General features: G+C 38.9%; 4 protein-coding genes and 2 pseudogenes across 6 annotated transcripts in view; 1 reads left to right on the top strand and 5 right to left on the bottom strand.

Moving 5' to 3' along the window:
• Positions 1-3,918: 3,918 nt before the first annotated feature.
• On the bottom strand, positions 3,919-6,240 carry LOC112088444. The gene has a single exon (XM_024158725.1). The coding sequence runs from the start codon at positions 6,238-6,240 to the stop codon at positions 3,919-3,921; it is 2,322 nt and encodes a 773-aa protein (XP_024014493.1).
• Positions 6,241-6,988: 748 nt separating this feature from the next.
• On the bottom strand, positions 6,989-10,316 carry LOC112088443 (annotated as a pseudogene).
• Positions 10,317-10,498: 182 nt separating this feature from the next.
• LOC18022804 (probable disease resistance protein At1g15890) lies at positions 10,499-13,780 on the bottom strand. The gene is made up of 3 exons (XM_024158911.1): positions 12,175-13,780; positions 11,370-12,024; positions 10,499-10,544 (listed from the first exon to the last, which is right to left on the bottom strand). Exons 1-3 carry the CDS (start codon positions 13,778-13,780, stop codon positions 10,520-10,522), a joined length of 2,286 nt encoding a protein of 761 aa, XP_024014679.1. The 3' UTR covers positions 10,499-10,519.
• Positions 13,781-16,812: 3,032 nt separating this feature from the next.
• Positions 16,813-19,562, bottom strand: LOC18022803 (annotated as a pseudogene).
• A 4,016-nt stretch (positions 19,563-23,578) lies between these two features.
• On the bottom strand, positions 23,579-25,548 carry LOC112088595 (GLABROUS1 enhancer-binding protein-like 3). 3 transcript variants are annotated; one of them, XM_024159032.1, is made up of 6 exons: positions 25,260-25,548; positions 24,798-25,091; positions 24,600-24,695; positions 24,397-24,468; positions 24,205-24,300; positions 23,579-24,120 (listed from the first exon to the last, which is right to left on the bottom strand). In XM_024159032.1, the coding sequence occupies exons 1-6, from the start codon at positions 25,485-25,487 to the stop codon at positions 23,824-23,826; spliced, it is 1,083 nt and encodes a 360-aa protein (XP_024014800.1). In that variant the 5' UTR covers positions 25,488-25,548; the 3' UTR covers positions 23,579-23,823. The 3 variants fall into 3 exon arrangements, with proteins under 3 accessions (XP_024014800.1, XP_024014801.1, XP_024014802.1); XM_024159033.1 differs by having other exon boundaries at positions 23,579-24,090; XM_024159034.1 differs by lacking the exons at positions 24,205-24,300; positions 24,397-24,468 and having other exon boundaries at positions 23,579-24,090.
• A 207-nt stretch (positions 25,549-25,755) lies between these two features.
• Positions 25,756-26,601, top strand: part of LOC18022801 (NADH dehydrogenase [ubiquinone] iron-sulfur protein 1, mitochondrial) — a 3,549-nt gene continuing 2,703 nt past the window's right edge. The window contains exon 1 of the mRNA XM_006405804.2: positions 25,756-26,251. Within this exon, the coding sequence (XP_006405867.2) occupies positions 25,828-26,251 (424 nt within the window). The 5' untranslated portion in view covers positions 25,756-25,827. The remainder of the gene's footprint in view (positions 26,252-26,601) is intronic.

The raw sequence follows: 26,601 nt of genomic DNA, 5'->3' as shown, positions 1-26,601 counted from the left end.
GAGATGAAACTCGACTTAAGGGAACAATAAGTGCGAGGTAGAACTCGGCTTAAGGGAACAAAAGGTGCGAGGTGGAACTCGGCTTAAGGGAACAATAGGTGCGAGGTGGAACTCGGCTTAAGGGAACAATAGGTGCGAGGTAGAACTCGGCTTAAGGGCACAAAAGGTGCGAGGTGGAACTCGGCTTAAGGGAACAATAGGTGCGAGGTGGAACTCGGCTTAAGGGAACAATAGGTGTGAGGTATGACTCGGCTTACCCTGTTTTATTTTATTAATCGTGTCTGAATAGTGAGAATGATCTCGACGTAATTATTCGGGTGATTTAAGAAAGGGTGCGGGACTGGTCCCAGCTTATTCTCTTACAATCGTAAGGCTTTTGTTCTTTAGGATTTACTAAGAGGTTGCATTGTAGGGAAATGCGTAGTAGAAGATCAAACATCTAGCTAGGATGTCGATGTAAAGATGTCGATGTAAAAGTTGTTATAAACAAAATTTTATTAATAGCTGTACCTCGTGAGAGGTTGCCTACGTACCCAACAGACTGGGATCAAGCCGATCGTAGTTCACATTCGAGATCTAGCTCGACCGAGTATAGCTCGGTGAGCGTCTTTTTTTTTTTTTTTTTTTTTTTAGTAGTAATACCGCTTTATGTTCATCGAGTTCCACGATCGCGGTATCATTTCGCCGTCCATCGTCATCAGCTCATAAACGCCAGGCTTTATAACGTTGGTGATTTGGTAGGGGCCTTCCCACTTTGCGCCCAGTTTTCCGGCGCGGTATTCTTCGGTATTTTCGAACACCTTTCGAAGGATGAGGTCGCCAGTTTCGAAGTGCCTACCTTTCACGCGTTTGTTGTAGTATCGTGAGATTTGCTGCTGATAATTTTGCATACGTAACAGAGCGTGGTCTCGCTCCTCCTCGAGCATGTCGAGGCTATCGTTCATCATTCTTCCGTTCATCTTCTCGTCTTGTGTCAACATCGTTCTGCGTATGGTTGGTAGATCGACCTCGGCAGGAGCTAAGGCTTCCATGCCGTGAGACAACGAGAAAGGGGTTTTATTCGTCGATCTGCGTGGTGTAGTTCGATATGACCATAGGACTCCATCTAACTCGTCTGCCCATAAGCCCTTCTTATCCTCGAGTCTCTTTTTGATGCCGTCGAGGATAGTCTTGTTGGTTGCCTCGGCTTGGCCGTTTCCTTGTGGGTATCGCGGTGTTGACTTGCTAAGTCGTATTTTCCATTTTGCACAGAAGTCCTCGAATACATCGGAGATGAACTGGGGGCCATTATCGGTGACGATCTCGTAGGGTAGTCCGTGGCGGCAGATGATGTTCTTCCAGACGAAGTTCTTCACGTCGGTTGCTTTGATTTTGGCGTAGGATTCGGCCACGACCCATTTCGTAAAATAATCAGTGATGATTAGCATGAATCTTTTTGTCGGGATCGAGGAAGTGGACCCACGATGTCCATTGCCCATCACATGAAGGGATAAGGTGGCGAGGAAGCAGCCAGAAGCTCGGCTGGTGCATGGATCATGGGCGCATGTCGTTGACACTGCTCGCAGCGAGCTACGAATCGATCGCAATCGGTAAGCATTGTCGGCCAAAAATGGCCGTGGTTCTTGATTTTTAGAGCGAGAGCTCGACCGTTGGAGTGATTTCCACACGCGCCTTCGTGTGTTTCTCGCATGACATCGAGCGTCTCCACACCATGCAAACAGTTGAGCAGGGTGCCGGGTTGAGCTCCAACGATAGAGGTCGCCATGTGACTGAATGTATTTGGCGCTTCGAACTTTTAAACGCCTCGCTGCCCATCGGTCAGGTGGGACTTGGCCATCTGTTATGTAGAGTAAGATTTCAATCCTCCAGTCTTCGGTCGCTGGCTCTTGTTCGGCAGGCTCATCGATGACCTCGGGGGGGAGGCAATTCTATGGCGTCTAACCCATTTGCTTCGAGCTCGCGAACTGCACATACTCCTCGAGGTAAGACGATGCTGGGGGAATCGATGCTTTCGACCGGGATCACGCGCCTTTGATGTGATTCGGACGTCGATGCGAGGGCGGCTAGTGCGTCTGCCGAGGTGTTGTCACTCCTCGGAATTCTGGTGAGTGAGAAAAATTCGAAGCGATCAGTGAGGTTCTTGACGGCTTTAAGATACAAGTCCATCCGGTCGTTTTTGGTGTCGTAGTCGCCGCTGTATTGGCTGGCAACGAGCTGGGAGTCGCAGAAAGCTTCGATTTTCTTGATCCCGATACCTTGGGCTAGACAAAGTCCTGCGAGTAAAGCCTCGTATTCTGCTTCATTATTCGAGGCTGGAAATTCGAGCCGGAACGATTGCTCCAATATCTCTTTCGTCGGAGACTCTAGTCGGATGCCAATACCTGCGCCTCGAGATGAAGAAGATCCGTCGACGTACAAGGACCACTTCTCATCGGGTAGGTCGGTTTGGATTAGCTCTGGCGGAAGCTCTACCAGAAAATCCGCGAGGACCTGCGATTTGGCACTTGTCTTATTGCGATATTCAATATCGTACTCCGTCAGCTCGACAGCCCACTTTGCCATGCGACCTGATTGGCTCGGGCTGTGCAGTATCGTTCAAAGTGGTTGATTGGTCAAGACGACGACTGAATGGGATTGAAAGTAGGGTCGTAGCTTTCTAGCGGACATGATGACCGCGAGCGCGAGTTTCTCCAAAGTCGGATACCGTTTTTCTGCGTCGTCCAGAGTTTTACTAACGTAGAAAATCGGTTTCTGCTCGCCTCGATCTTCTTTGACTAAGACGCCGCTTACCGCTGAGCTCGACACAGCGATGTAGAGGTAGAGAGTTTCGCCCGTTTCAGGTTTTGCTAAAATTGGAGGGCTGGCGAGGTATTCCTTCAGTTGTTGGAAGGCTTCTTCACACTTGTCGTCCCATTCGAAACGCTTGTTGCCTCAGAGGAGCTGATAGAACGGAAGACATTTATCTGTCAATCGAGAGATGAATCGGTTAAGCGCTGCGATCCGGCCGGTGAGACGTTGAACCTCGTGAGTGTTGCGAGGTGATGGGAGATTGATTAAGGCATTGATCTGTTTCGGATTTGCCTTGATTCCTTGCTTAGTGACGATGTAGCCGAGGAATTCTCCGGAAGTTATCCCGAAAGTACACTTCGTCGGATTGAGCTTCATCTGGTACTGATTTAAGACGGTGAAGCAAGCTTGCAGATGGCCGATGTGATCACCGGCGGTGAGTGATTTCACCAGCATATCGTCGATGTAGACCTCCATTGTTCGTCCTAACTGCTCGGCGAACATGTAGTTGACTAATCGTTGGTACGTTGCGCCCACGTTTTTCAAACCGAACGGCATTACCTTATAACAATAGGTTCCTCGATCGGTGATGAAAGACGTCTTTTCACGATCGTCGGGATGCACCGTGATTTGATTATAACCGGAGAAAGCGTCCATAAATGACAGGAGCTCGTTTCCTGCAGTTGCCTCGACGATTCGATCGATGTGTGGCAAGGGGAAACTATCCTTGGGGCACGCCTTGTTGAGATCGGTGAAGTCCACGCAGATTCGCCATTTGCCATTTTTCTTTTTGACGACAACTGGGTTTGCTAACCACTCCGGGTATTTAACCTCGACGATCGAGCCAGCCTTTGACAGACGTTCGACCTCATCATTAACGGCTTGTGCCTTTTCTGGACCCAACTTTCTCCGCTTTTGCTTGATTGGCTTAAACGTAGGATCGATGTTGAGTTCGTGACTTGTTATCGCGGGATCGATCCCAGGCATATCACGTATTGACCAGGCGAACGTCGATGCATTTCGGCGAAGAAGTCGTATGAGTTCAACCTTGATCTCTTCCTTTAGGTCGGCTCTGATTCCTACGCATCGTTCGGGATCGCTTTCGTCGATGTTTACTTGGACGACGAGCTCCTACTTTGGTCTTTCTTGAGATGGCCAATCGACTTGAGTTACGGGTAAAATCGTAAGACACGCCTTGGCTGGGGCCATGGATTTGAATCGAAGCTTGTGGTCGGCGGCGAAGCAGAGTCTCGATATCTCTTGAGAGCCTCGAATGGTTTTGACCCCGAACGCGGTTGGGAATTTGAGGCATTGATGATAGGTTGATGGCACCGCCTTCATGGATTGTAGCCAGGGTGTTCCCAGAATTACATTATAGATGGCAGGTTTGTCGACGACGACAAATTTGACGAGGCGGGTTGTCTTCGCCGCGTAGACCGGGAGTCTGATTGTTCCGATCGAGTAGACCGTGTCTCCGTCGAACCCTGTGAGTGGCTTAACCGAGGACTTGAGGTGGTGGTTCGCCATTTCCATTTTGTCGAGTGTTTCTTTGAAAATCAGGTCGACCGAGCTCCCTGTATTAACCAGTATCCGAGACACTTCGCAATCTGCGATCCGCAGCTCGACCACAAGAGGATCGTTGTGTGGCATGTCGACTCCTTCCGTGTCGGCCTCGGTGAATGTGATCGCATCGCTATCGGCGGTCTTGGGGCTTTTGACTTGCCATTTTTGTGCGAGCATGACCTGGCGGCCGTACTTTTTTATCGACCTGACGGAATCGTTGCACGTCGATAGGCCTCCCATGATAAAGAACACCTTCTTTCGAGATGCCGGAAGAGTGTCACCTCGAGGTTGGTTACCTCGGTCTCTCTTTGCGAGATCGTCGTTGGATCGTTCGTTCGTTGGGGGAGGAGGTGGAAGTTGTTCGATGGGAGCCGTTGGTCGAACTTCATTGTTTCGCGGCGCAGTGTTTTGGGGCTGGTTTGCTATTGCGATCTCCCCCTTTCGATATTTGGCGAGCAAATAGGCCTGTAGTTCGCGACACATCGCAGTCGGGTGACTGTACTTGTTGTGATAATCGCAGAAAGGTCGTGTCTCCCCGCAATCTCCTCGTTGCCAGGTGTTCGATTGGTTTTGATACTGGCGATTTTGTTGTTGTTGAGTGCTGATGTTGTACGTCGCTCCTCGGCGATTGTCGCCTCGATAGTTATTGTCGAGGTGTTGTCGAGGTTCCTGATAATCTTGTTTGGGGATTTCTTTGTGAGGTTGCTGCTTCGGCGTCGCTTTTGCTGGTGACGCGATCTCTTTTTCTTCCTCGTCCTCGATATATAAGGTGGCACGGTGAAGCGCGTCTTCGAGAGTTCGGGGTTTGCTGAACTTGAGGCTGTCCCAAAACTTCGAATCGATTCGTAGGGCATTCCGAAGAGCTGGCAGCGATGCTTCGTCAGTCACGGTGATCCGAGAAACGATCGCATTAAACCTGCCGATGAAAGACCGAAGGGATTCTTTTTCGCCTTGTTTGATCTGGTAGAGGTCGGCGCTGGAAACTGCGTCTTGGATATACATCATGTACCTCTTGAGGAATGCGGTCGACAACGCTTGGTAGCTGTCAATCGAGTTCACTTTTAACTTGGAGAACCAGACGAGGGCTGCACCGCTGAGATTTTCAACGAACAGTTGGCAGAAGCCTGCATCTTTCTCCTCGGGGGTGAATCGTGCTCGGCCCATTTGAATGCTGAACGCGGTCATGAATTGGCTTGGGTCCGAGTTTCCTGTATACGTCGGGAGATTGAACTTCACTTGAGTTCTTATCGGGAAATCGGTGATTCGGGTCGTGAACGGTGTGCTTTGGCTTTCTTTCAACACACGGTCGATCTCAGATGCCGAGCTAGTTGCTTGATGTACAAGCGAGGTCATGGCTCGCAATTTGGCTCTCATTTCGAGAATTTCTTCGTCTTGCTGCGAGTTTCTTATCTGAAGCCGACGTGTTTCGTGTTCGGGAGCCCCGATGTTCACCTCATCGCAGTTCGAGGTTGGATGATTTTCTGTTGTTGGCGGTGCGGGTGAGTCTCCGAATAAGGCGCGTTGTACGCGCTGAATTTCTTGGGCCCGTCTCTCCGGGGCTTGGGTCTCTGACGAGTGTAATATGTTGACTTGATCTTGACAAGAAAGTTGTGCCGCGGCGAGCTCGTTCAGGCGAGCGCTTGTCTGATGATTCAGCTCCTCCATTCGAGCCATCATTGTCACAAATAATGTTGCGACATCAGCAGGAGCTGGCGTGCCTCGGTTTACATCTTGCGCTTCTGGGTGCGGGGTTGCGTTTTCCACAGGATTCATCGTTGGTGATTGCCTATTCGAGGTCTCTGGATTGTTAACCGGTGACGTGTGAAGTCCCTCCTCGGCTGTAGTTGAGATGGGTAGACTAGTCGTCTCGTTGATTTGAATTCCTGACATTATCGAGCCCCTCTTTGCGTAGAAAGAAATCTCTTAGCCCCACGGTGGGCGCCAATTGTGGTATTGTATCCGCACACGAGGTTATTTAGGTAAATGTATCTAGGTGGAGCTCGGAGATTCTTGTTCGAATAGAGGTGAGATCGATATGATGATTTCGAGGTGGTATCACGAGGTTAAGTAAACGAGGTAAGAGTTGAAGATTTTAAGTATCAAGTGTTTTAGTCTCTATTTCAGATTACGGATCCCGTAATAAATGAATTTACAGGGCTATTTATAGTGTTGAGATTAGGTTACATCTCGGTCAGACTAGCTTGGGCGGCCCGGTAGATAGACCTGACCGACCATCAAACGGAACGTCGTGCTAGCGAACCGTCTCATCTATGTCGAGGTGGCGAGCCGTCCCATCTGTGTCGAGGTGGCGAGCTACTCCTTCGATACGAAAAGATCATCCCCAAAAACAACCTCGTTTAAATCTTTGTGAATGGACTTGTCGATCCTTGATCTTATTGGGCTTGATCGAAATTACAAAAAGGGGCTGTGCTCAGCCCACCTACAACATAATTGCATTTTTTAGTCTTGTTTTGATTTGCCTAAAAACTGCGTTGAAAAATGGAGAAACCTGGACTATAAAAGCTGCTTTGTCTCTGTTTTAACGCTGCTTTAGAATCCAGAGAACTGGCAACTGCTAATTATTGTTGGCTAGAGACTGGTTTTGATCACCATTAACACTGCTTTAAGAAATGAAGACCTAGCAACCATTGATTCTTGCAGGATAGAGGTTGTTTTTGGTCTGTTCAAGACACTGGCGTGAGGCAGAGGGTAGAGGCTGTTTAGTCTCTAGATTTTCTGAGTCTTGCTTTGATCTGCATTAAAATTGCGTTAGAATACAGAGAACGGACAGACTCTGAAACCCGGAAGATAAATGCTCCTTTGTCTCTGTTTTAACGCTGCATTAGAATCCAGAGAACTGGCAACCACTAATTATTGTTGGCTAGAGGCTGGTTTTGATCTCGTTTAACACTGCTTCAAGAAACAGAGACATAGAAACCACTGATTCCTGCTGGATAGAGGCTGTTTCTGAATTATTAAAGACACTGAGATGAGGGAGACTATAATTGTTGGACGATAGAGGCTTTTTTAGCTGTCTAAACACCTCGTTACTAACAGAGATGAGGCAGACGCTGTTTGAAATTTATGTCCCCAAAAGTAATATTTTAGAAAAGTTCCCAAAAAAAAGCACGTGTTGATCCTCTTCTGCTCTTAATTCTATACTGTGACGAGCTCGTTTGATTCTCTTCTGCTATGAATAGCCAACTAGAACATGTGAATTAACTGGACTTCGTCTCTCAATCTCAATCTCACACTCACTCTGAGACGCAGTTGAAAAAGACGTCGTTTAAACTTTAAAGATGACCGTAGGTCCAAAACTGGGTCAATTTTAGTCTATTTGCTTCTCATAACACAAAAAAGACATCTCTGCCTAACAACAAGTCTCTCTAAACCCCAAGACCAATCCAAAAGATGATGCCAAAACCGGAACTAATATAAATATGCATCAAGACCAAATGTCTCTCATATACGAATCAAAACACCAACCACCAAGAATGCCTTATTTCTGGAATGAGATATTTGTTTTTGTAGGGAATACGGTCACTAAGCTTGGTAGTGTGATTAGAGTTTTTAAGAAAGTTGGTAGTTCGCGATATAGTGAAGATTAATTTTATCCATTTTGTGTTGATGTGAGGTCAAGGCTTAGCTTGAAGGTTATCTCTAGTAAATTGATTGGAAATTGAAAATTTGTAAAAAAGAAACGTAAATAAGTAAATAAAAATTGTGAGTACGTGGGGATATTATTTCTTCTTACATAATCTAGTTCGTCTCAATGCCTTATACAGAAGATCGTCACAAGCATTAGACTAGAGACAAACAGGGGACTCTGTTCTTAAACAGAGTTATTACTTGAGAAAAACAGAAGACTGTCCGAAACAGAGTTGCGAAAATCTGAAGAAATCAAAGCTTGCGTACACGATTTCAAAGAAAAAAATTGCGGTTTTATCAATTTCACTGAAAACGTTTAGAACGTGCTAAGAATATTTCTTGGATTGCAAGAATTTTGTAACCTTATCTTTGCTACATAACATGACACTGTGTTCCAGGCTTCTAGCTACGGAAAAATAATACTATGCCAATGTAGAACAAAGTGACATGAACAGCTATATACATTAGTATTTTCCTCCTTTAATCTATATTCAACAGTTGATTACATTCACAGATTCACATAATAACTGTATTGATACACAGCCTCCCATCTTTGCTCAAACTTTCAGACAGAAAATCAGAAACCAAAACTGCTTTGATGAATGGGCAAAAGAAAGCGGTAGACCTCTAATGTAATGACTTGATGAGAAAATAGTAAGTCCAGAATGCAAGATAAAGATATTGACCTTTCTACACTAATAATTCAGAAACCGCTGAAGAAATTTCACATCCACAACAATGATACTGACCATAAATATGAAGAGCACGAGAAAGAAGAAGCTGAAACCAAATTAAAATTCCATAAACCCTTAAACTTCGAGTTTCACTAAAAAAAAGTACTCCTAATATAACTTTTCCGACATTAAAATCAAGCAAGAATATATATATATATATATATAGACACAATATTGTGTGTGTGTGAAAGAATGATGACCTCACACTAATGTCACTATGAATATACTTGGCTTAAAAATCGTAGAGCATCTCAACCATCATCAGTCTGTGACGGATCGAATCATATTTGATTAAAACCACATCTCCCTTCATCAAGTCATCAGTAATATGGTTAGGAAAAGATCTAAAATCGTTGATACTCTATGTCTCCTGAACTTTAAAAAACAATGACATGACACAAAATCCTCAGAACAGTTACTGACCTGTTCGTGTAGGTGCTCGAAGCTCATATCCACCCTTGGGGATACTTGTACGAATCAATCCAATGCTATTAAAAGGTATCAAATCATGAAAACTCATTGATGATAATAGCTGGAAAATGGAATAATTAGGGCAGTGATCCACTGGAGAGTTGGAAACGATATGAACAGTATGTGTAGTACACTCTGGTTAAAATGTCTGAAGAGACGTCATGAAATGTAATGAGAGAGCATACTTTTTGGAAAATCATCTGTCTTTTTGGTGCAGAGCCACATGAACTAGTTAACAAAGAGAGTAATACAAATGAAGGTTTCAGTATGATAAGTCCTCTGAGCCACTTAGGCATTTCATCGAACACTTGGAATCTTTCTCTGTATCCCTCTAAGATTTTGGGATTCTGTTCACTTGGGAAATCTCTCTGTCTCAGGTATTGCATTGAACACTTGAATATGATTGAGATTCTATACAGTCTTCCATAGTCATGTTTTTTTTTTCCTGACAAAATTAGAGAAATGAAATGAGAATTTTGCCTTTGATTGCTAGATTCAGCAACTTTTCTTGCAAGTTCAGGAATATCCCCATGGCCTTTCAATGTGGCTTCTCCAACAGTGTTTTGAAACAGTTCCCACGCTTCATCCCGTGACAAACATTCAACCTTCATCTCATCATCAGCTTTCATGTCTCTGCAAACTTCTTTTGAACGAGTCGTGAAAACTATCTTCGATCCATTATCTCGAGTTGGAGGTGGAACTCCGATCTTGTTCAGATCAACCTCGCTCCATAGATCGTCTAGCAACAGTACAAATTTCTTTCTGCGAAGGATTTGTATATGGAAGAGTCTTTCTCTGTTTCTTCCTTCCATTCCTTGTCTTGGCGTAATCTTGCCAGAATCTGATTCTGAATGCCCTCGATTTGCAAATCTTTAGACACCACAACCCATATCACAACACCAAATTCATTCACCACTTCAGCGAATTTGTTGTTGATACGAGCTAAGAGGGTTGTTTTGCCTACTCCCCCCATACCATAAAGACCTAAAATTCTTCTTTCAGAATCCATGATGCTGCTCCATGCCTTTTCAACCATTGAATCCAAACCAACTGTTTTTTGAATATGTTTCTCCCCCACCTTTGGTACAGGAGCTTTATCCGCCACCACTTCAAAAGCTCCTTGAGATAGAAGCGTGATACGTGTGATTTGTATCTTGATAGAAACAGAGAAAAGAACAGAGAAGAAAATAGATATTCGATTGATGAAAGATTGTACAGATGAGAGAAAGGTATATGTGAGTCTCTCTCCTCCCCCTGAACAAGCTTTTTCACCAATTACTTGCTATTTTCCCGAATCCCCAAATAACCAACTTATACTACTGCGAATCCTTAATCCTACTCCTCCCACGTGATCTGTGACAGCTCATGGGCAAAGGATGAGAATGATAACAAACTTAACCGTGGTTTATTCCTTAGTACTATAGTTAACTGCACTCCTTCTGAGTCCACGTGCCTCTACCTCAGAGTGGATCATTCTTCAAGCTTAATGGACTTTCCCTTTTCGTGTGTACTGATAGAGAATAGGCGGATGTTGGGCCGTGAACGTATCAATACTCCCCTCCTCGAAATCAACCTTGTCCTCAAGGTTGAAATCCGGAAACTGACCCTGGATCACGCTCCTCCATTCCCACGAACATTCGAACTCTGGTTGATCCTTCCACTTGATCAAAACCTCTTCCTGGCCGGTTGCAGGGTTGATGCGTTGGTCTAACACCCACTCTGGTTCAGCTTCGAGCACCCCCTCCTCTGTCAGTTGCGGTGGGAGGGGAGTAGCCACCATACTTTCTCCCACTGCCCTCTTCAGCTGTGAAACGTGAAATGTGGGATGTATGCGAGCCTCAGCTGGTAACTTCAGGCGGTAGGCGACCTCTCCAACTCGAGCCTCCACCTCGAAAGGCCCATAGAACCGAGCTGAGAGTTTTTCGTTTGCTCTCCGTGCCAGCGACTTCCTTCTGTAAGGCCTCATCTTCAAATATACCCACTCTCCCACTTGGAACTTCACATCCCTGCGATGGTCATCGGCGCGCACCTTCATACTCTGTTGTGCCTTGTGCAGATGACCCCGCAGTACCTCCAGCATTGCGTCCCTCTCTAACAAATTTGCGGATCCGTTTTCTTATTATTGCTGCTCGTGTCTCAGGAAACTCAGTGGCAGCTTTGGTAAGCTTTGGACAGTAGTAGACTTTAAATTCTCTCAGGTTTGGAAGAACCAGAGAATTCGAGCAAATGCTCCTTAATTCATCCAATTTGAATAGACGAAGGTGTTCAAGCTTCCGAAAGGGAACCGACAGATGTGGAAGCACATTGCTAATACTCATTCCTTTCTCCCTATTTATTATCTCTTCTATGCTTTTTGAATTATCCACAAATAGTGACCTGAGATTCTGAGCGAACAACAGCCACGTCAAGTCCTTTGGACCTTCCGAATGGCGTATACGAACATCGGAGAGGTGCTTGAAGCCTTGAGAACTTGTACAGAGAATCTCTTCTCTTTCTTTGCTTTCCCATTCTGTCTTTATCTCTGAGATTTTGCAATACCAAATCACAAGGCTTTGAAGACCACGCAGAGCTACCGTGTTTAATACTACAACCTCTGCTGAGATATTATCTAGGAATAGAACTCGAAGACTGCTCGCCAATCGCTCCACTTTTTGGATACTTTCCAAAATCAAAGCATCATTTACGTTCGCTGTTAAAATCTTCAAGTGCTCTAAGAGTTGTAGCTCTTCCATTAATCCTGCATCAATATAGACACAGGAACCAATTAGTTTCAACACTTGAAGATTTGGTAAGCTTGTTCCTATCCCACCAATGCTTCTAAGTTTACGAGTACTCTCCAGGTCCAAGCTTATTAGTTTCCTCAACCCCTTCAAACCAACTGGTAACGATTCTATCCTCGTCGATGATAAATTGAGGTATTGCAAGGAACTCAAGCTGCAAATTTCTTCCGGCAATGCACAAAGATCATAATTTTGAGAAAGATCCAAGACGGCAAGGGCTGGCATAAACCGAAAGAATTCACCTGAAATAACCTTCAACTTGTTATCACCGAGAAATAACGTCGAGAGGTTGGGGCACTTGGGAGAGCAAGATATCTCTTCAATTTGATTACTCATCAACGATATCCTTCTCGCAACTTTCCAGTTTATGATGTCATTTGGAATATGGCGTAATTTCGCACCAGATTTGACACAAACTGTTTCTTCCTCTTTTCCTATCCAAAGAGCCATCTCGCGTAAAACATCATGCATTTTCACCTTCTCTGCTAAGTATGCATCACGGTCAACATCCATCAATAGATGCGCACGAACTAACGAACCAATTATAGCATGACCTTGGTTGTTACTCCCATCTTCACCTCTGTTTCCATTTATAAATCCTTCGCCTATCCAATATTCTATCAACCGCTCTTTCTCAATTTCATAATCCTCCGGGAACAAGGAACAATATAGGAAGCACGATCTGACGTTTTGATCCTTTAAATCATCATAACTAAACTTCAGAATTGGAAGTATCTTATCGTCCATACCCTTAAATTTGTGGCTAGACAAGTTGAGAACTTCAAGTGCATAACGCCATTCGTGTACACCTTCTTTATATGCCATGGCTCTGCCAATAACATTGAGTGCAAGTGGCAAGCCACAACATTTCTTAGCAATTTCCCTTGCAAGTTCTGCAATTTCCTCATGGCGTTTCAATGTGGCTTCTCCAACAGTGTTTCGAAACAGTTCCCACGCTTCATCCCATGACAAACAATCAACCTTCATCTCATCGTCAGCTCCCATGTCTCTGCAAACTTCTTTAGAACGAGTCGTGAAAACTATCTTCGATCCATTATCTCGAGTTGGAGGTGGAACTCCGATCTTGTTCAGATCAACCTCGCTCCATAGATCGTCTAGTAACAACACAAATTTCTTTTTGCTAAGGATATGGTATATGGAAGAGGCTTTCTCTGTTTCTCCTTTCCGTTTCTCGTCAAGACCTAATCTTCCAAGAATCTGATTCTGAATGCCCTCATTTTGCAGATCTTTAGAGACCACAACCCATATCACAACATCAAATTCATCCACGAATTTGTTGTTAATACGGGCTAAGAGGGTGGTTTTCCCTACTCCTCCCATACCATAAAGACCTAAAATTCTTCGTTCAACGTCCATGAGGCTGTTCCATGCTTTTTCAACCATTGACTCTAGACCAACTGTGGTTTGGATATGTTTCTTCCCCACCTTTGGTACAGGAGCTTTCCCCGCCACCTCTTTAATTAAAGCTTCTTCAGATAGAAGTATTTTAACTTCTTCCAACTTCTTCGATACAACTTTACCATACTTGCAGCTTGGTATGCACTTTTTAGAACAATATCTAAAAAGACACAATCTTCCAGTTTCAGTTGGTTTAGCCTTAAAAACATCACTGACCTGGAACTCAATTCTTTCTACCCTTGAAATCCATCCTTGAACTTGAGCAAGCCGCTGCAAACCTTTATCTTCTTCTATGACAACTCTTCTTAACAGATCATCTCGCCTTTCTACAAGTTGTTGCAAAGTATTCTCCAGCGCCTCAAGGTTAGCCTCCATCATGTGAATGTAATTTCCAGCACCAAATAAGCAGCCACAGGCTTGATTCAACGGTTGGTTACATTCAAAAAATGATAACTGTGGTGATAAAAAGTTTCCCATCTTTGCTCAAACTTTCAGAAAGAAACCAGAAAACAAACTCACTGCTTTGAATAAATGAGCAAGAGAAAGAGGAACACCAACAATTCAATGACGACAATGTGATCTACACCAATAATTCGGAAATTGCTGAACAAGTGTTAATTCCACGAAATGATATAGACCATAAAAATGAAGAGCACCCCACACTTCTTTATCCACTTAATTATCCGGTTAAACCAATCCATACCGAACAGAAATACACTGAACCAGAATTGACCAATAAGTCAATACTGATATTTAATGTGACACTGCAATTCTACACCAATCATTCAGAGACTGCTGAAGAAGTTTCAATGTTTCATATCCACAAAAATGATGATATTTGAGCATAAAATAGATGTGGAAAAGATGGTCTTATTAACCATTATTGTAGTCGATTTATATATTTCTCGTTGTTGTGTTAATATTTAAACTTTCTTGTTTTGCTATCTCTAAATTATTTTATAAATAAAGTAGGTATTTGAAAAAATAACTTTATTTTTAAAATTATTACATAAAATACCATTACAAATAATAAAAAAAAATTAAATTAGAAAAAAATATAATTATCTTTCCAAACTATTGAAAAAATATAGAAAATTTTTGTTTCTCATTTAATAAAGTACTAGATTCTATCCATGCATTCGCACGAGAATTTTTTTTTAATCTAATTTTTTAATGTAATTTATGTTTTTATATATAACATTTTCTAATAAGTAACATTGATTTATTTTTGTTTTTAGATAAAATTTATATTTTAAATTTTTTTTAATAAATTTGACCATAATTATAAAAACATAATTTTAACCCGTCCATTCTATTAATGCAAAAAGACCATAATTATTAAAATATAAATATAGTCTCGCCGTTCATATTACTTAATAATATAAATATTTTTTTCAATTTTTAACTATTTAATTTTTTTAATAAATTGATTACGAAAAAGCATATAATAGTATACCGCTTATTATGATTTTAAATTATGAGAATATTATTAAAATTTAAATATTTAAATATAACATAAACAAGTATCCTATCTACTATTTTTATAAAAATAATAACAACTGATTTTTGTAATTTTGATGATTAATCCAACTTATATTTAAGAAAATCTAAATTAATTAAAACTAAATTTGAATTTTTGAAATTATAGTTAAATAAAAAATTCAAATATATTATTTTATTATATTTTAGAAATTAAAAAACAGATAAATCAAATTAAAATATTTCTTTGACAAAAAAATAACAAAACAGGAATAAGAGTTAACCAGAATAGTCTTAAATTAATGAAATTTGTTTAGACACAAAAAATGTTTATGTTTTAATATAATAGATATTTACTACTTTATTTCTGAATAAAAATATGATATCTTTTATATTTTTTTTTCAAATGATATCATATATTATAGTCAATTATAAAAGTGTGAGAAAATAATTTTTTCTCATTTAAAAATGTAAAAATCCTAGATAAAAAACTATGATAGTAAAAAAGTGATAAAATATATTTTTTAATATAATTTATTATATTTCACTTGATTATATATAAAACTGATTTTTAAAAACTATTTTTTTTTCAAAAATTTGACACGAGAAAACTGATTTTTAAGGTTATATTTTAATTCAATACAAAACAGGTTAAGTAAACAAGTTAAGGTTAGTCTAATATGAACGAATTATGATTCTAATTTTTGATTTACCCCCCTCCCCTCCTCCCATGCTACGGTTTCTTTATTGAGTTTGATTTAGGTTTTTCTTTGTCGAGTGGGTTTGGAGTCGTGTTTTTGGGTTATAAATACAAGGCTTAGGGTTTGTAATTTTTCATTCACATAATTGATAAAAAAAACTCTAAACGGATGTTTGCATGAATTTGCGATTTCTTTCTCTTAGATTATTGCTTTCTTTAGTTTTGATTCACAACAATATCAAACCTGGAAAATATTATACTATTTTCATAAATAATTAAACATGATAAAATTAAATATTTTTATAGTTTGTAGACTAATCATAAAACACATTTATTAAGCGGTACAAATTAGATTTGATAATTATGATATTATAAATTTTTGTGAGTTAGCCTGAATAATATTTTGTTTTACTGTCAACGGGTTAAATAAATAGCTTATTCCACTTTATCATATTGTTTATTGTTATTAGTTAAAGATATCATAAAATTCATTAGCCAATAGTAAATCAAATTTCTATTCAATAGATGTAAAATTTAATTGTGTATGTTTATATATGCATATTTCTATATATCAATAAATTTTACTAACCAAATTTTGAAATTAATTTCTAAAATAATATTTAAGATATTATAATTATGCATATCACGTAGGTTAATTCCTACTCTCTCTTTTTTTAACTGCATAATGTTTTAAGGGTTTTTTTTGTTTTCAAATAAGTGATATTTTTAGTTTTCAATACAAAATCTAATAATTTTGGATATTTACTGTAGATTGTTTTTTATTGGTTGAAGAATTGAATTTAAATAGATAATAAATGATGTTTTAGTATGAAAAAAAAAATTAAACGAATTTTAATCTACAAAAACCTTAAACATCACTTACATCAAGTATTAATTAGTGAAAAGGTATTTACATCAAGTATTAATTAGCATACTAACTATGCTAAGCACGCACAAAGGATTACGATAATGACACGACACTAATCAAATAATCAAGTGTGACAACATTATTCCATATCATTGATCATACTATGCTTCCTTACAAGTTTTTAGTTTTTGTATTTTCTCATTTTTCCCAAATCCAAGATGTTAAATAGCAAACATAACCGAAACTCGCACATAACAAACAACGAACATTGGGCAGAAGAAAAGGTAACAAACTCATAACATATGCTTTGTTAGCAAACATACAAACAACAGAACTAGTCACTAACTCATTCTCTATATCTATTTATTCATCAGATTCATCTGAATCCTCTGCTCTAACATCAGACGAACTTTCTTCTCCTTCCTCCTCAATATCCTCATCTGCATCGCTCATTTTCACTTTGCTTGCCATTATTTTGGCTATGGCAGCAGCTTTACTTGCCCGGTGTGATCGGGTCATCAAAGTATTACCAGCAGAAGGTGGAGGAGATGCTACAGCTTCATCATCTTCATCAGAGGATGCTTCTTCAATCCTTACTCGTCTTCTTGATCGAGCTGGTACTCTTGTTGAGCAAGGAGCAGGTGTCTGTGGCACTGTTGCAGCGCAGTGATATCCAGGTCGTAACTTACTCCTAGTGTTTCTGTAATTAGCCATTAGAAACAATCAAATTCTTCAAAGCAACGGACAAAAGAGAGACTCTAAACGAATATAATCAAACTGTAATGTAAAAGGCAAAAGATCAATGTACCAAAGATGGAATTTGCTTCATCTTGTGAAAGGTCCTCGCTTGGACAAGCGTCCAAAGATTTTAGATGTTCAAGCACCAGTTTCACTTCCTTAAGAAGATCCTTCTCTGAGCATACAGATTCCGCGACTCGGGTTAAAAGCTTTCTCATCAACTTTATCACATTTTGCTCTGATGGTTTCAGATGGAGTAGCACAAGTATTTTGGATAGTGCTGCAACGTATGCCTTCTCAGAAGCAGTCTTCTTAGCCTTGAAGCTTACCATCTATGGGAAAAAATATTAATAGCCAATTATAAACTATAAAGGGAATTGAGATTCTGAAGGTTACAACTACTCTATATTATCGCATCAATTGACTAGAGAATCTTCACTCTATTATCCTTTCCTTGATACAGACGCCAAAGGAATGCAACTAACCTCGACGGCTATGCGTATGGCTAACCCTTCTTCCGTACGGTCTAGTGGAGGCTGGACAGAATCTTCTGGTGAGTCTGGTGATTTGTATAGTGGGGTTTGCATCATCTGCAGGAGAAATCTGGATGCTTGGACTGCTCGCTTACGTTGATTTGATACAACATATGAAGAGTTTTTGGAGATTCCACCAATCCCAGGCCACAATGAGCGTATGAGAGGAACAAAAGCCTTTGACACATATCCCTATATCACATGACAAATAGTTCAGCTATACAAACTAAACAAACACACCATGAAACCTCTTGCTCTTAATGACATCATGGTTTTCGTTACCTTATGCTTTTCCGAGAGAGAAGCATAGTGCTCAAAGAAGACAGATAAACACTGTTTGAACCTGGACAATAATTACGCAGAGAAAATCATTAGTAGATATTTTGATGACAAAAGTTACCAATCGAAAGAAACAGAATCTCTATACCTCAGTTGTTCTTTTGACTCCTCGCTGAAGTATAATGCAATCAGCTTGCCCAGAACAAAAGGATAAAACGATGCAGGCAAGTTTGGGTACTTCTCTCCTAGAAGAAGAAGAAGTTTCGCAAACCCCTCCCCGACAGTTGCTTTAACAGACTCATCTTCACTGCTCTCTGTGTATGCTCTCCAGTCATCACTTTCAAGTCCAGCATACAAGAGATCGAGCATCTTTAAGTTCAAATCTTCTTCAGCATTTGACAAGTCGACAGGTACAAAATCAATGCTCTCATCCTCAAATTGTGACAAGAGATCTTGTCCCATTGCCTTGTCAACTTCTGTTGGGCTATGCCACATCCCAAGATCCACTAGTGCCTTGGAAGCCATAATACTAATCGGAGGAGGGCTTCTACAAAAAGCTATCCGTAGCTGCCTTACTAGCTCTTCGCTAGGCTTCTTTTCTAACAAACCAAAAAGACCGAGGCACTTTATAGCATCATCCAAGTGAGTGTGTTTTGCCTGCGTTACATGAATCGTATCAGGAAGAGTGTTTGTTTGTACATAGCCAAAGAAAGCAGGACCATGAAAAAAAAAAAGGCATATGGAATATTGGCATATTGAATGGAAAATTAACAACTACAAGTAAGAAGAAGTCAAAGTCTCAAGATTTATGATATCCAGATAATTTCAAAGTCAAAATTCAAGGGAAAATAATAACAGAGAAGAGTAGAAAATATACCCCTGGAAGCAACAAAGCATGCAGTATCTCTTCTGGTTCAATAGCCTTCCCTTGCAGTGAATGTAAAGATTTCCATTTTCCATGAGAAGACTTGTCAGAGAAAGCATGTGCATCCACTGCAGGAAATTCGCAGTCCTTTCCCTACAGGGTCTCGCTAGTTCTTCAACAACAACAAGTATAATTTATTCATATTCTCCAGGGACGGCATGAACTTTCTTAGCTAATTTGGACACTGCATCAGCCCAATCTTTATCACCACCAAGGTTTAAACCATCGCCAATCACAATACTGTTCCCATCTTCGGCTAACTCTTGCTCAAAAGGTCTGTGGAGCAGCTCCTGTACAAATGAACTTGCAGTTTTGTGGAGCATAGCATCAGAGAAATCAAGCATTGTGCCCAACAATAATAGGTGCCTTTAAGCAAAGTGATAATTCGGTCCTGAAAATTATATGTAAGAGGATGGCATCTCTCAAACAAAAACAACTAAGTTTTGGTATTAAAGAGAATATTTGGACTCACCAGCTTCTATATGAGCTTTAACTAGAGCAACATAATCAGAAATTGTTGCAGGTAAAGTTCTTTCCAACACATCATTAGCATCTGAAGCTTCAGCAGCACAAACTGCTGCCTAGGCTCCCATCGCAGTAGCAGCATCAGAACCCTTTGCCTGTGTAACAGTCAGCATTCTTAGTGTGTCCCATATACAAAACATCTAAAGGAATCATCACATTAACAAAGCCTCAAATCCAATTCTGCCCAAAAAAAGCAATTGAAAGGCTATAAAGCTATCCGATTCCCCACTTCTAAAGTTTGTAAGACTATGAACAATACTCAACATAACTACGCTCAAACAAATGAATTAAACTCCAAAATTGAAGAGAAGGAACCCTAATCCTCTTATACCTCAGAGATTATCTGGCAAGCCCTGAACCTGGCGTTTCTGTTCGCCGCCACAGACCCAGCAAGTAGAAACTTGAGAAATTCACCCAGAAACTCGTCGCAATCGGAATCACCATCTGAATTATTATTACCATGAAGACAAGCGAATTCTATTGTAATTATAGAATTACTAGGTATTTAGCCCGCAACTTGCGCGGACCAAAAGATTTTAAAAATAAAAAAATAAAAATTTATGGTATAAATTGAAAATAATTAAAACAACTATATAAAACATAAAAAATCAAAATAAAATTAACTAAAAAATAAACAAAATTCCAAATTAATTACTTAAAAAATAGTCCACAAACTAATTTAATTAAGATGTATTCTAGTTTTTTGTTTCCTATTTTTTTCTCTGTATTAATTTCTTTCTTTCTTCTTCATCATTTTTTTCCTTATTCTTCTTTTGTCCATATGTTTTCTTGTTTTTTTTTCATGTCTTATTCTTCATTTTTTTTTTCTTCTTCTCATATTTCTTATTCAAATTTATCATTCACATCTTTTTTTATTATTTAACACATTCGTCTTCTTCGTCTTTTTTTTTACGGTTTATTATTTTTCTCTTTATGATTTTTTTTCATATTACGTACTCTTCATACTTTTTATGACTTTATATCTTTTAAAGTTGAGAAAAAAGATAAATACACATTTCAAACTTAAAACTCTCCTTAAAAGTGTGTTATATTTATTGTTAGATAAAAAAACTGCATTAACTTTTGTAACTTGCTCCTTTCGAACAATTAAAACTGTTTCGGGGTAATCAACTTTAAAAAAGAGCTTAGACATATATACCAAAAAAAGAAATTCTCAAAATTTCTTAATTATGCTAATAACAAAAATATCAAAAATTAAACAAATATCAAAATAAGACTTTAAGTAAAATGGAGTCTCCACGAAACAGTTGTGACATTTTCACGGTCCCAATATTTGCAGATTTTTGTATATAATTTATCATCGATTTCTTTCACATTGTTGTGTTAGAATATTTATTTGTTACCATATTAAATAATTTTAAAAAATAAAGAAAATACAAAATTAGATGGAATTGAATCCTTCCAACATACAAACTTAAGAAAACTTAGAGTTTTAGCTACTTAAACATAAATTTTACATTTTTAGTGAAACTTAAGCAAGAGAAGGTTTACTCTGATCCAAAAACAACATTTTATAATTAACACTTCAAACTCAACTGGAAACACATGAGATGAAAGCACTCCACACGAAAAAGATTTCAGTCGGAGAAACGTGCAAAAGATCAAAGTACAAATAGTTACTTTTTTCTCATGTCTTTGCCCATAAGTAAAAGAAAAGAACCAGAAACTAATATAAAAAAATATCCCAACACTGGACATAAGAGACAAAACACACACAAAGCCCATTCAAATAAAGTATTGTTCGAATAAAAAATAGTAATTTTGTTCAAGTATCATCATTATTATCAATAGAACTAACTTTGAGAGTAAGAATATGCCAAATGGACTAACATTTTTGCTGGAACTAAATTCCTTGTTAGCTTGTTTTCTTTTGTTCTCTGCAACGACATGTGGGTCTTGGATAAAACACAGACCACCATATTCTGCACCTTGTTCACCGAAGCTTCTTTTGAACTGTTATAAATTTAGGATTCATCAGATCAAGTAATAATCCATAATCAGATGATTAAACCTGTGTTTTTGTATGTGTTCTTTTAAAGTTTCATGTACCTTCCAAAAGTTCAATCAGCTTGGCAACCTTCACAAGAACCAGGTGAACTCACGTTCATTGCCATGAGGGATTTCGACACTGTATGTCCTATAGACCATTTTGAATCGTCACCAAGAGCATACACCACAAAACAGAATACATGATCTTTTTGTAATAATTTTTTAAAACATATAAAACGCTCATATCTGACTCTGAGAACTGGTTCGGTTCATGACTATAATCTATGTCTTCATCACCAGCAAATGAAATATGTTGCATCGCAAGATGAAACAATAAAACGTGAGCACCTAAGAAAGAAAAAACAAAAACAATCAAAACTTAAAACAGATAAGAATCAATAAATAAATAAAAAAAGGCTCGACTCAGCCCAAACTAATAAAAGAGAAAGAAAAGTGCACCAAAACTGGCTAATATATAAAATATAAATATGATAGATAATAAAAAATCACAAATCTAAACCTAAAGCACAAAAAAGAAAATAAAATGTTATCCTTCGGTATAGCAGTAAACTAAACAATCAACGATCAAGAAAGTCCGGCTAAAACACCACCTCCTAAACAGAAAAAAAACATCATAAGCTATTATTAATAAGAAGAATTTATAAAATATAAATATAATCCAACTTCTAATATACATCAGAACAAAATATATTTCTGAAAGAGCTATAAAAGGAAGACACAAGGTATCAGCTAATATATATAAAAGAATGTAGATCTACATGAGCTAACAGAAACAAATATAAAACAAAAATAACAACCGAATAGAAAATTAGAAAGCACAAAAACTATTTTTAAGAAGTCACAAGATCACTAATGTGAAACACACGAAATATATAGCTTACATGATCGCTAAACATTACAACCATGTAAGTGAAGAAAAAAAATTGGTTGAAAAATCTTTAAAATTATGCAAATTGGATAATTCATATATTTTTTTATATTAAAAAACAATATCTAAGTATTTATCAAGACTTACTTAAAAATTAAGGGAGTAACATAACTATATATGATGATTTTTCATTTTTTAATGTTTTTTTATAATTCATATAAATATATATTTTTTTTTTAAAATAATATCTAAGTATCGATTAAGTAAGATTTACTTTAAGATTTTTGGAGTAACATAATTATATATTATAATTTTCGATTTTTAATATTTTTTTTAAAAAAAAATCTTGATTTTAGTTATAAAATCGTGATTTTTGATTTGATAAAATCGTAGATTTTGATCAGATTGAGATAAAATCATATATTTTTATTTGATTTAATATTATTACAACCTATATTATAATCGTGATTTTAGTTGTAAACAATTTTTTTTGTTTTTAAATTAAAAATAATTTTAAGGAGGGGTAAATGGTAATTAACCACTCTGAGATTCAATGAGAGAGCTTAAAACAAAATTTTTACTTTGCTTATAATATATATGATGATTACCATGAAGACAGTCAAATGGGAGTCAAAATTGATATTTATATTTAAATATAGATTTTATATTTTCATTGGGAATTTGCAGAACAACAAAGTGAACCCTTAAGCAGTTTTAATCCTACCGGTTCGGTTTGATGTGTTTCTAATTCTATTCATAATCTTCATCTTTGCTATAGACTGAGGTCAAATGTTTGTTGAAATTTTGTGTGTATTTAGTAGATGTGAGTACTAAGTAAAGATGCATTGGGAGCTTAGAAATGCTATCAAAACATTTAACAATCTTTATAGATTGCAAACAATTTGAAAATTTGCGATACAGAAGGATGCTCATTACAAAAAACACTAAGAACAGAGCAAGAACCAGAGGAAAGATAGTGTCTTTCAGATCTCTAAAGCCCAGGAGTTGTAATAACGCATTTCAATGACAAAGTAGCTGAGTTTCAGTAATCAACATACACGTGGACCCTTTGGGTTAGTAGAAGATATTATGTCTTTCAGATTTTAGAAACTCAAGAATCTGCAAACTTTTTAATTCATTCTCCTAATCCTGTTTTTTCTTTTAGGAGGTTGCAGTGAGGGGAATCATAGACAGACTAGTTACTTACTTAAAAGTTAAAACCTTATTAACTAGTAGTGCAAATATATATAACAAGCAAAAGATCGTTAATCTGATTACATCTTAGGTTACCAGAGTTTTTTAGTAGTCAACACCTAACACAAAAGAAGCCGAAGAGCCTTTTTAACATAGGCTACTTAACCGTTCAACAAGACGATTTAAACACAACAAAAAAAACCATTAGTAGTAAGTAGCTAGGAGAAAAACAGTTCAAGTCATTCCAAAAGCAGAACGTGTTTTTCCCCTTCTTCTTAGATTTAAGCAGAAACTCCAGCGGTCGCTAGCTTCACGGAGAAAGCCATTTTCTTGATGCTCAGTTTCATCTCCTCCTCAAGCAATTCCTTCCATTCATTGGTTAGCTCAATCCTCCTTTGAGCTGGAATGTTCCTCAAACCCCGACGCAGAAGCCTCTGTTGGTTTTCACTTAGAGCTTTGAAAAACGCCATTGTCTCAAACGCGTCTTGCAGACCAGAGATGTCATCATCCACACTCCTCTTCTCATTCTCCATCCTCGTATGACTCCCCTGCTCATTCCCAGCACAAGGAAGCACATCCTTAAACAAAACAAGAACCTATAAAGAATCCACCTTTACTAAGTAGATTGGAAAGAAACAGCACAAACAAGTCTCACACTATACCTTTGGGACTTGGTCTTGCATGTTCTCGTTAGAAGCACCTTCTGTTTCATTCTTCTTGCCACATTCTGTTCCATTCTCCGCACAAGGGTGCACATCCTTAACCGAAACAAGAACATTAAAAGATTCATCATTACACATAAGGAGATTGGTAAGAAACAGACCCAAAAAAAACAAACACACAAGTCACTATACCTTGGGGACTTGGTCCTGCATATTCTCGTTAGAAGCACCTTCAGTTTCATTCACAGCACAAGGCGGCACATCCTTAACCAAAACAAGAACATAAAAAGATCGATCATTACACAACCAAAACAAGAACATTAAAAGATCGATCATTACACATAAGGAGATTAGTAAGAAACCGAACAAACAATCACTGACTAGTCTCACTATACCTTTGGGACTTGGTCCTGCATGTTCTCGTTAGAAGCACATTCTGTATCATTCTTCTTGCCAGATTCAGCATCATTCTCAGCACAAGGCGACACATCCTTAACCAAAACAAGAACACAAAAAGATCGATCATTACAAAAGAGGAGATTAGTAAGAAACAGAACAAACACTCACTTACTAGTCTCACCCACTCACGATACCTTTGAGGCTTGGTCCTGCATGTTTTCGTTAGAAGCACTTTCGGTTTCGTTCTTCTTTCCCCAAATGATCGTCGAGAATTCGAACAGTTCTTCTTCATCGGAATTAGCAAACGAACGCTTCACATTCTTGGATCTTCCATGGTTATCAGTAAACCTCTTCTTCATCTTCCTGACCTTATTCATGAGCTGTTGTTTCGAGAAATCCGCGTCTATCAGATCTTTCACATATCCGTAAAAGGCATCCGAATCAGATCCGTAGCTCAGTCCCTTTTCCTTTTCATAGTCCACAATTCCCTTTTCCACACAAAATTACTAAAAATGTTATAAAAAGAAAAAAAAACCCTAAAAAAGAAAAAAATAGAGAATGAGCAGATAAATCACAAAGCCTAACAATCTCGAGCTCATTGCTCTTCAGGAAATCCAAAAAAAAAAGAAGAGGGAATAAGCAGAGAAATCACAAACCCTAACAATCTCAAGTTCGTTGCTCTTAGTCCAGATCATCTTCGGAGACTGAGGAGAAGATACAAATGACATCATCGTCTTCTTCGGTCGCTTTCTCCTCCTGAGCATTGCCTTCGTACCGGAAATGTCTTCGCCGTCGTCGTCATTGTCATGCTTCCTCTTCATGGTTTTGCTCTTGCGGTGTCTGATTTCGAAGCAGTCCGTGTTGGAGTCGCTGGAATCAACCATCGATTTTGGTGTTTCAGTGATCGAAACTTGGCAAGGTTTTCAGAAATCTGTGAGAAGAAGAAGAACAAACCCTATTTTTATGGGGAAGATGAAGAAGAAGAAGTGTCAGGAGTGTCACTGTACTACTAAACAATGACCAAAATATCCTTTCTCGCATTCCAAAATTACAGAAGAAAACCATACACTTAATTCAGGGTTTTAATATTTGGCCTAATATCAAGCCCATAAAGCCCAAAATTTCACTGATTCTCGTGTCTCTCTCTCCTTCTCTCACAAATGCTTCACAGAGAGAAAACAACAAGATCGAGAAGTTGAAGACACAACAGATCCAACAAACGCCATGGGTTTAGGAATCTTAGCTTCTCGAACAATTCGACCAGCTTCTCGTCTTCTTCAATCGCAAACCTCTAATCTCTTCCTCCGAACAATCGTATCCAAACCGGAGCTCCAATCTCCTGAAGCCGCCGCTGCTTCTCAGCCCGAGCCGCCGCCGAATCAGATTCTCCCTCAGAGGAGCCCTGTGGGTGGGGCGCGAGTCCATTTCTCGAATCCGGAGGATGCGATCGAGGTTTTCGTCGATGGTTACGCGGTCAAGGTGCCTAAAGGATTCACCGTTCTTCAGGCCTGTGAGGTCGCCGGAGTTGATATCCCGAGGTTTTGTTATCATTCCCGACTGTCGATTGCTGGAAATTGCAGGATGTGTCTTGTTGAGGTCGAGAAATCCCCCAAGCCTGTAGCGTCGTGTGCGATGCCTGCACTTCCCGGTTAGTTTTTCAGGCGAAATCTTCATGCTGATGGATTGATTTGATCGTTGATTGCTAGAAAAACTTGGGATTTGGTGCTAATTTTATGTGCTCTAAGTAATTGTAGATAGCTTGCGGGTTTATTAGAATAATAGCTGCATTTTGTCGCCCAATTTGTTGGCTTTAGTATGATGATGATGATGATGATGATTATGATAATGCGAGTTTGTTGAGTATCCTCGAAACGTTTTGTCATTTTGGGGCCTTGTTGATTCACATTTTGACCTGAGCTCTTGATTGTTTCTTCAAAGTGTGTAGATTTGTTCATGTGCAAGTAAGTAAAGATGGAAATGTGCATTTCTCTTCCAATT

The sequence above is a fragment of the Eutrema salsugineum genome, unplaced genomic scaffold, assembly GCF_000478725.1.
Source record: "Eutrema salsugineum unplaced genomic scaffold, Eutsalg1_0 scaffold_14, whole genome shotgun sequence".
Classification (NCBI taxonomy): Eukaryota; Viridiplantae; Streptophyta; class Magnoliopsida; order Brassicales; family Brassicaceae; genus Eutrema; species Eutrema salsugineum.
The sequence above is the reverse complement of the archived record's forward strand: the minus strand, read 5'-3'. Positions and strand labels throughout refer to the sequence as shown.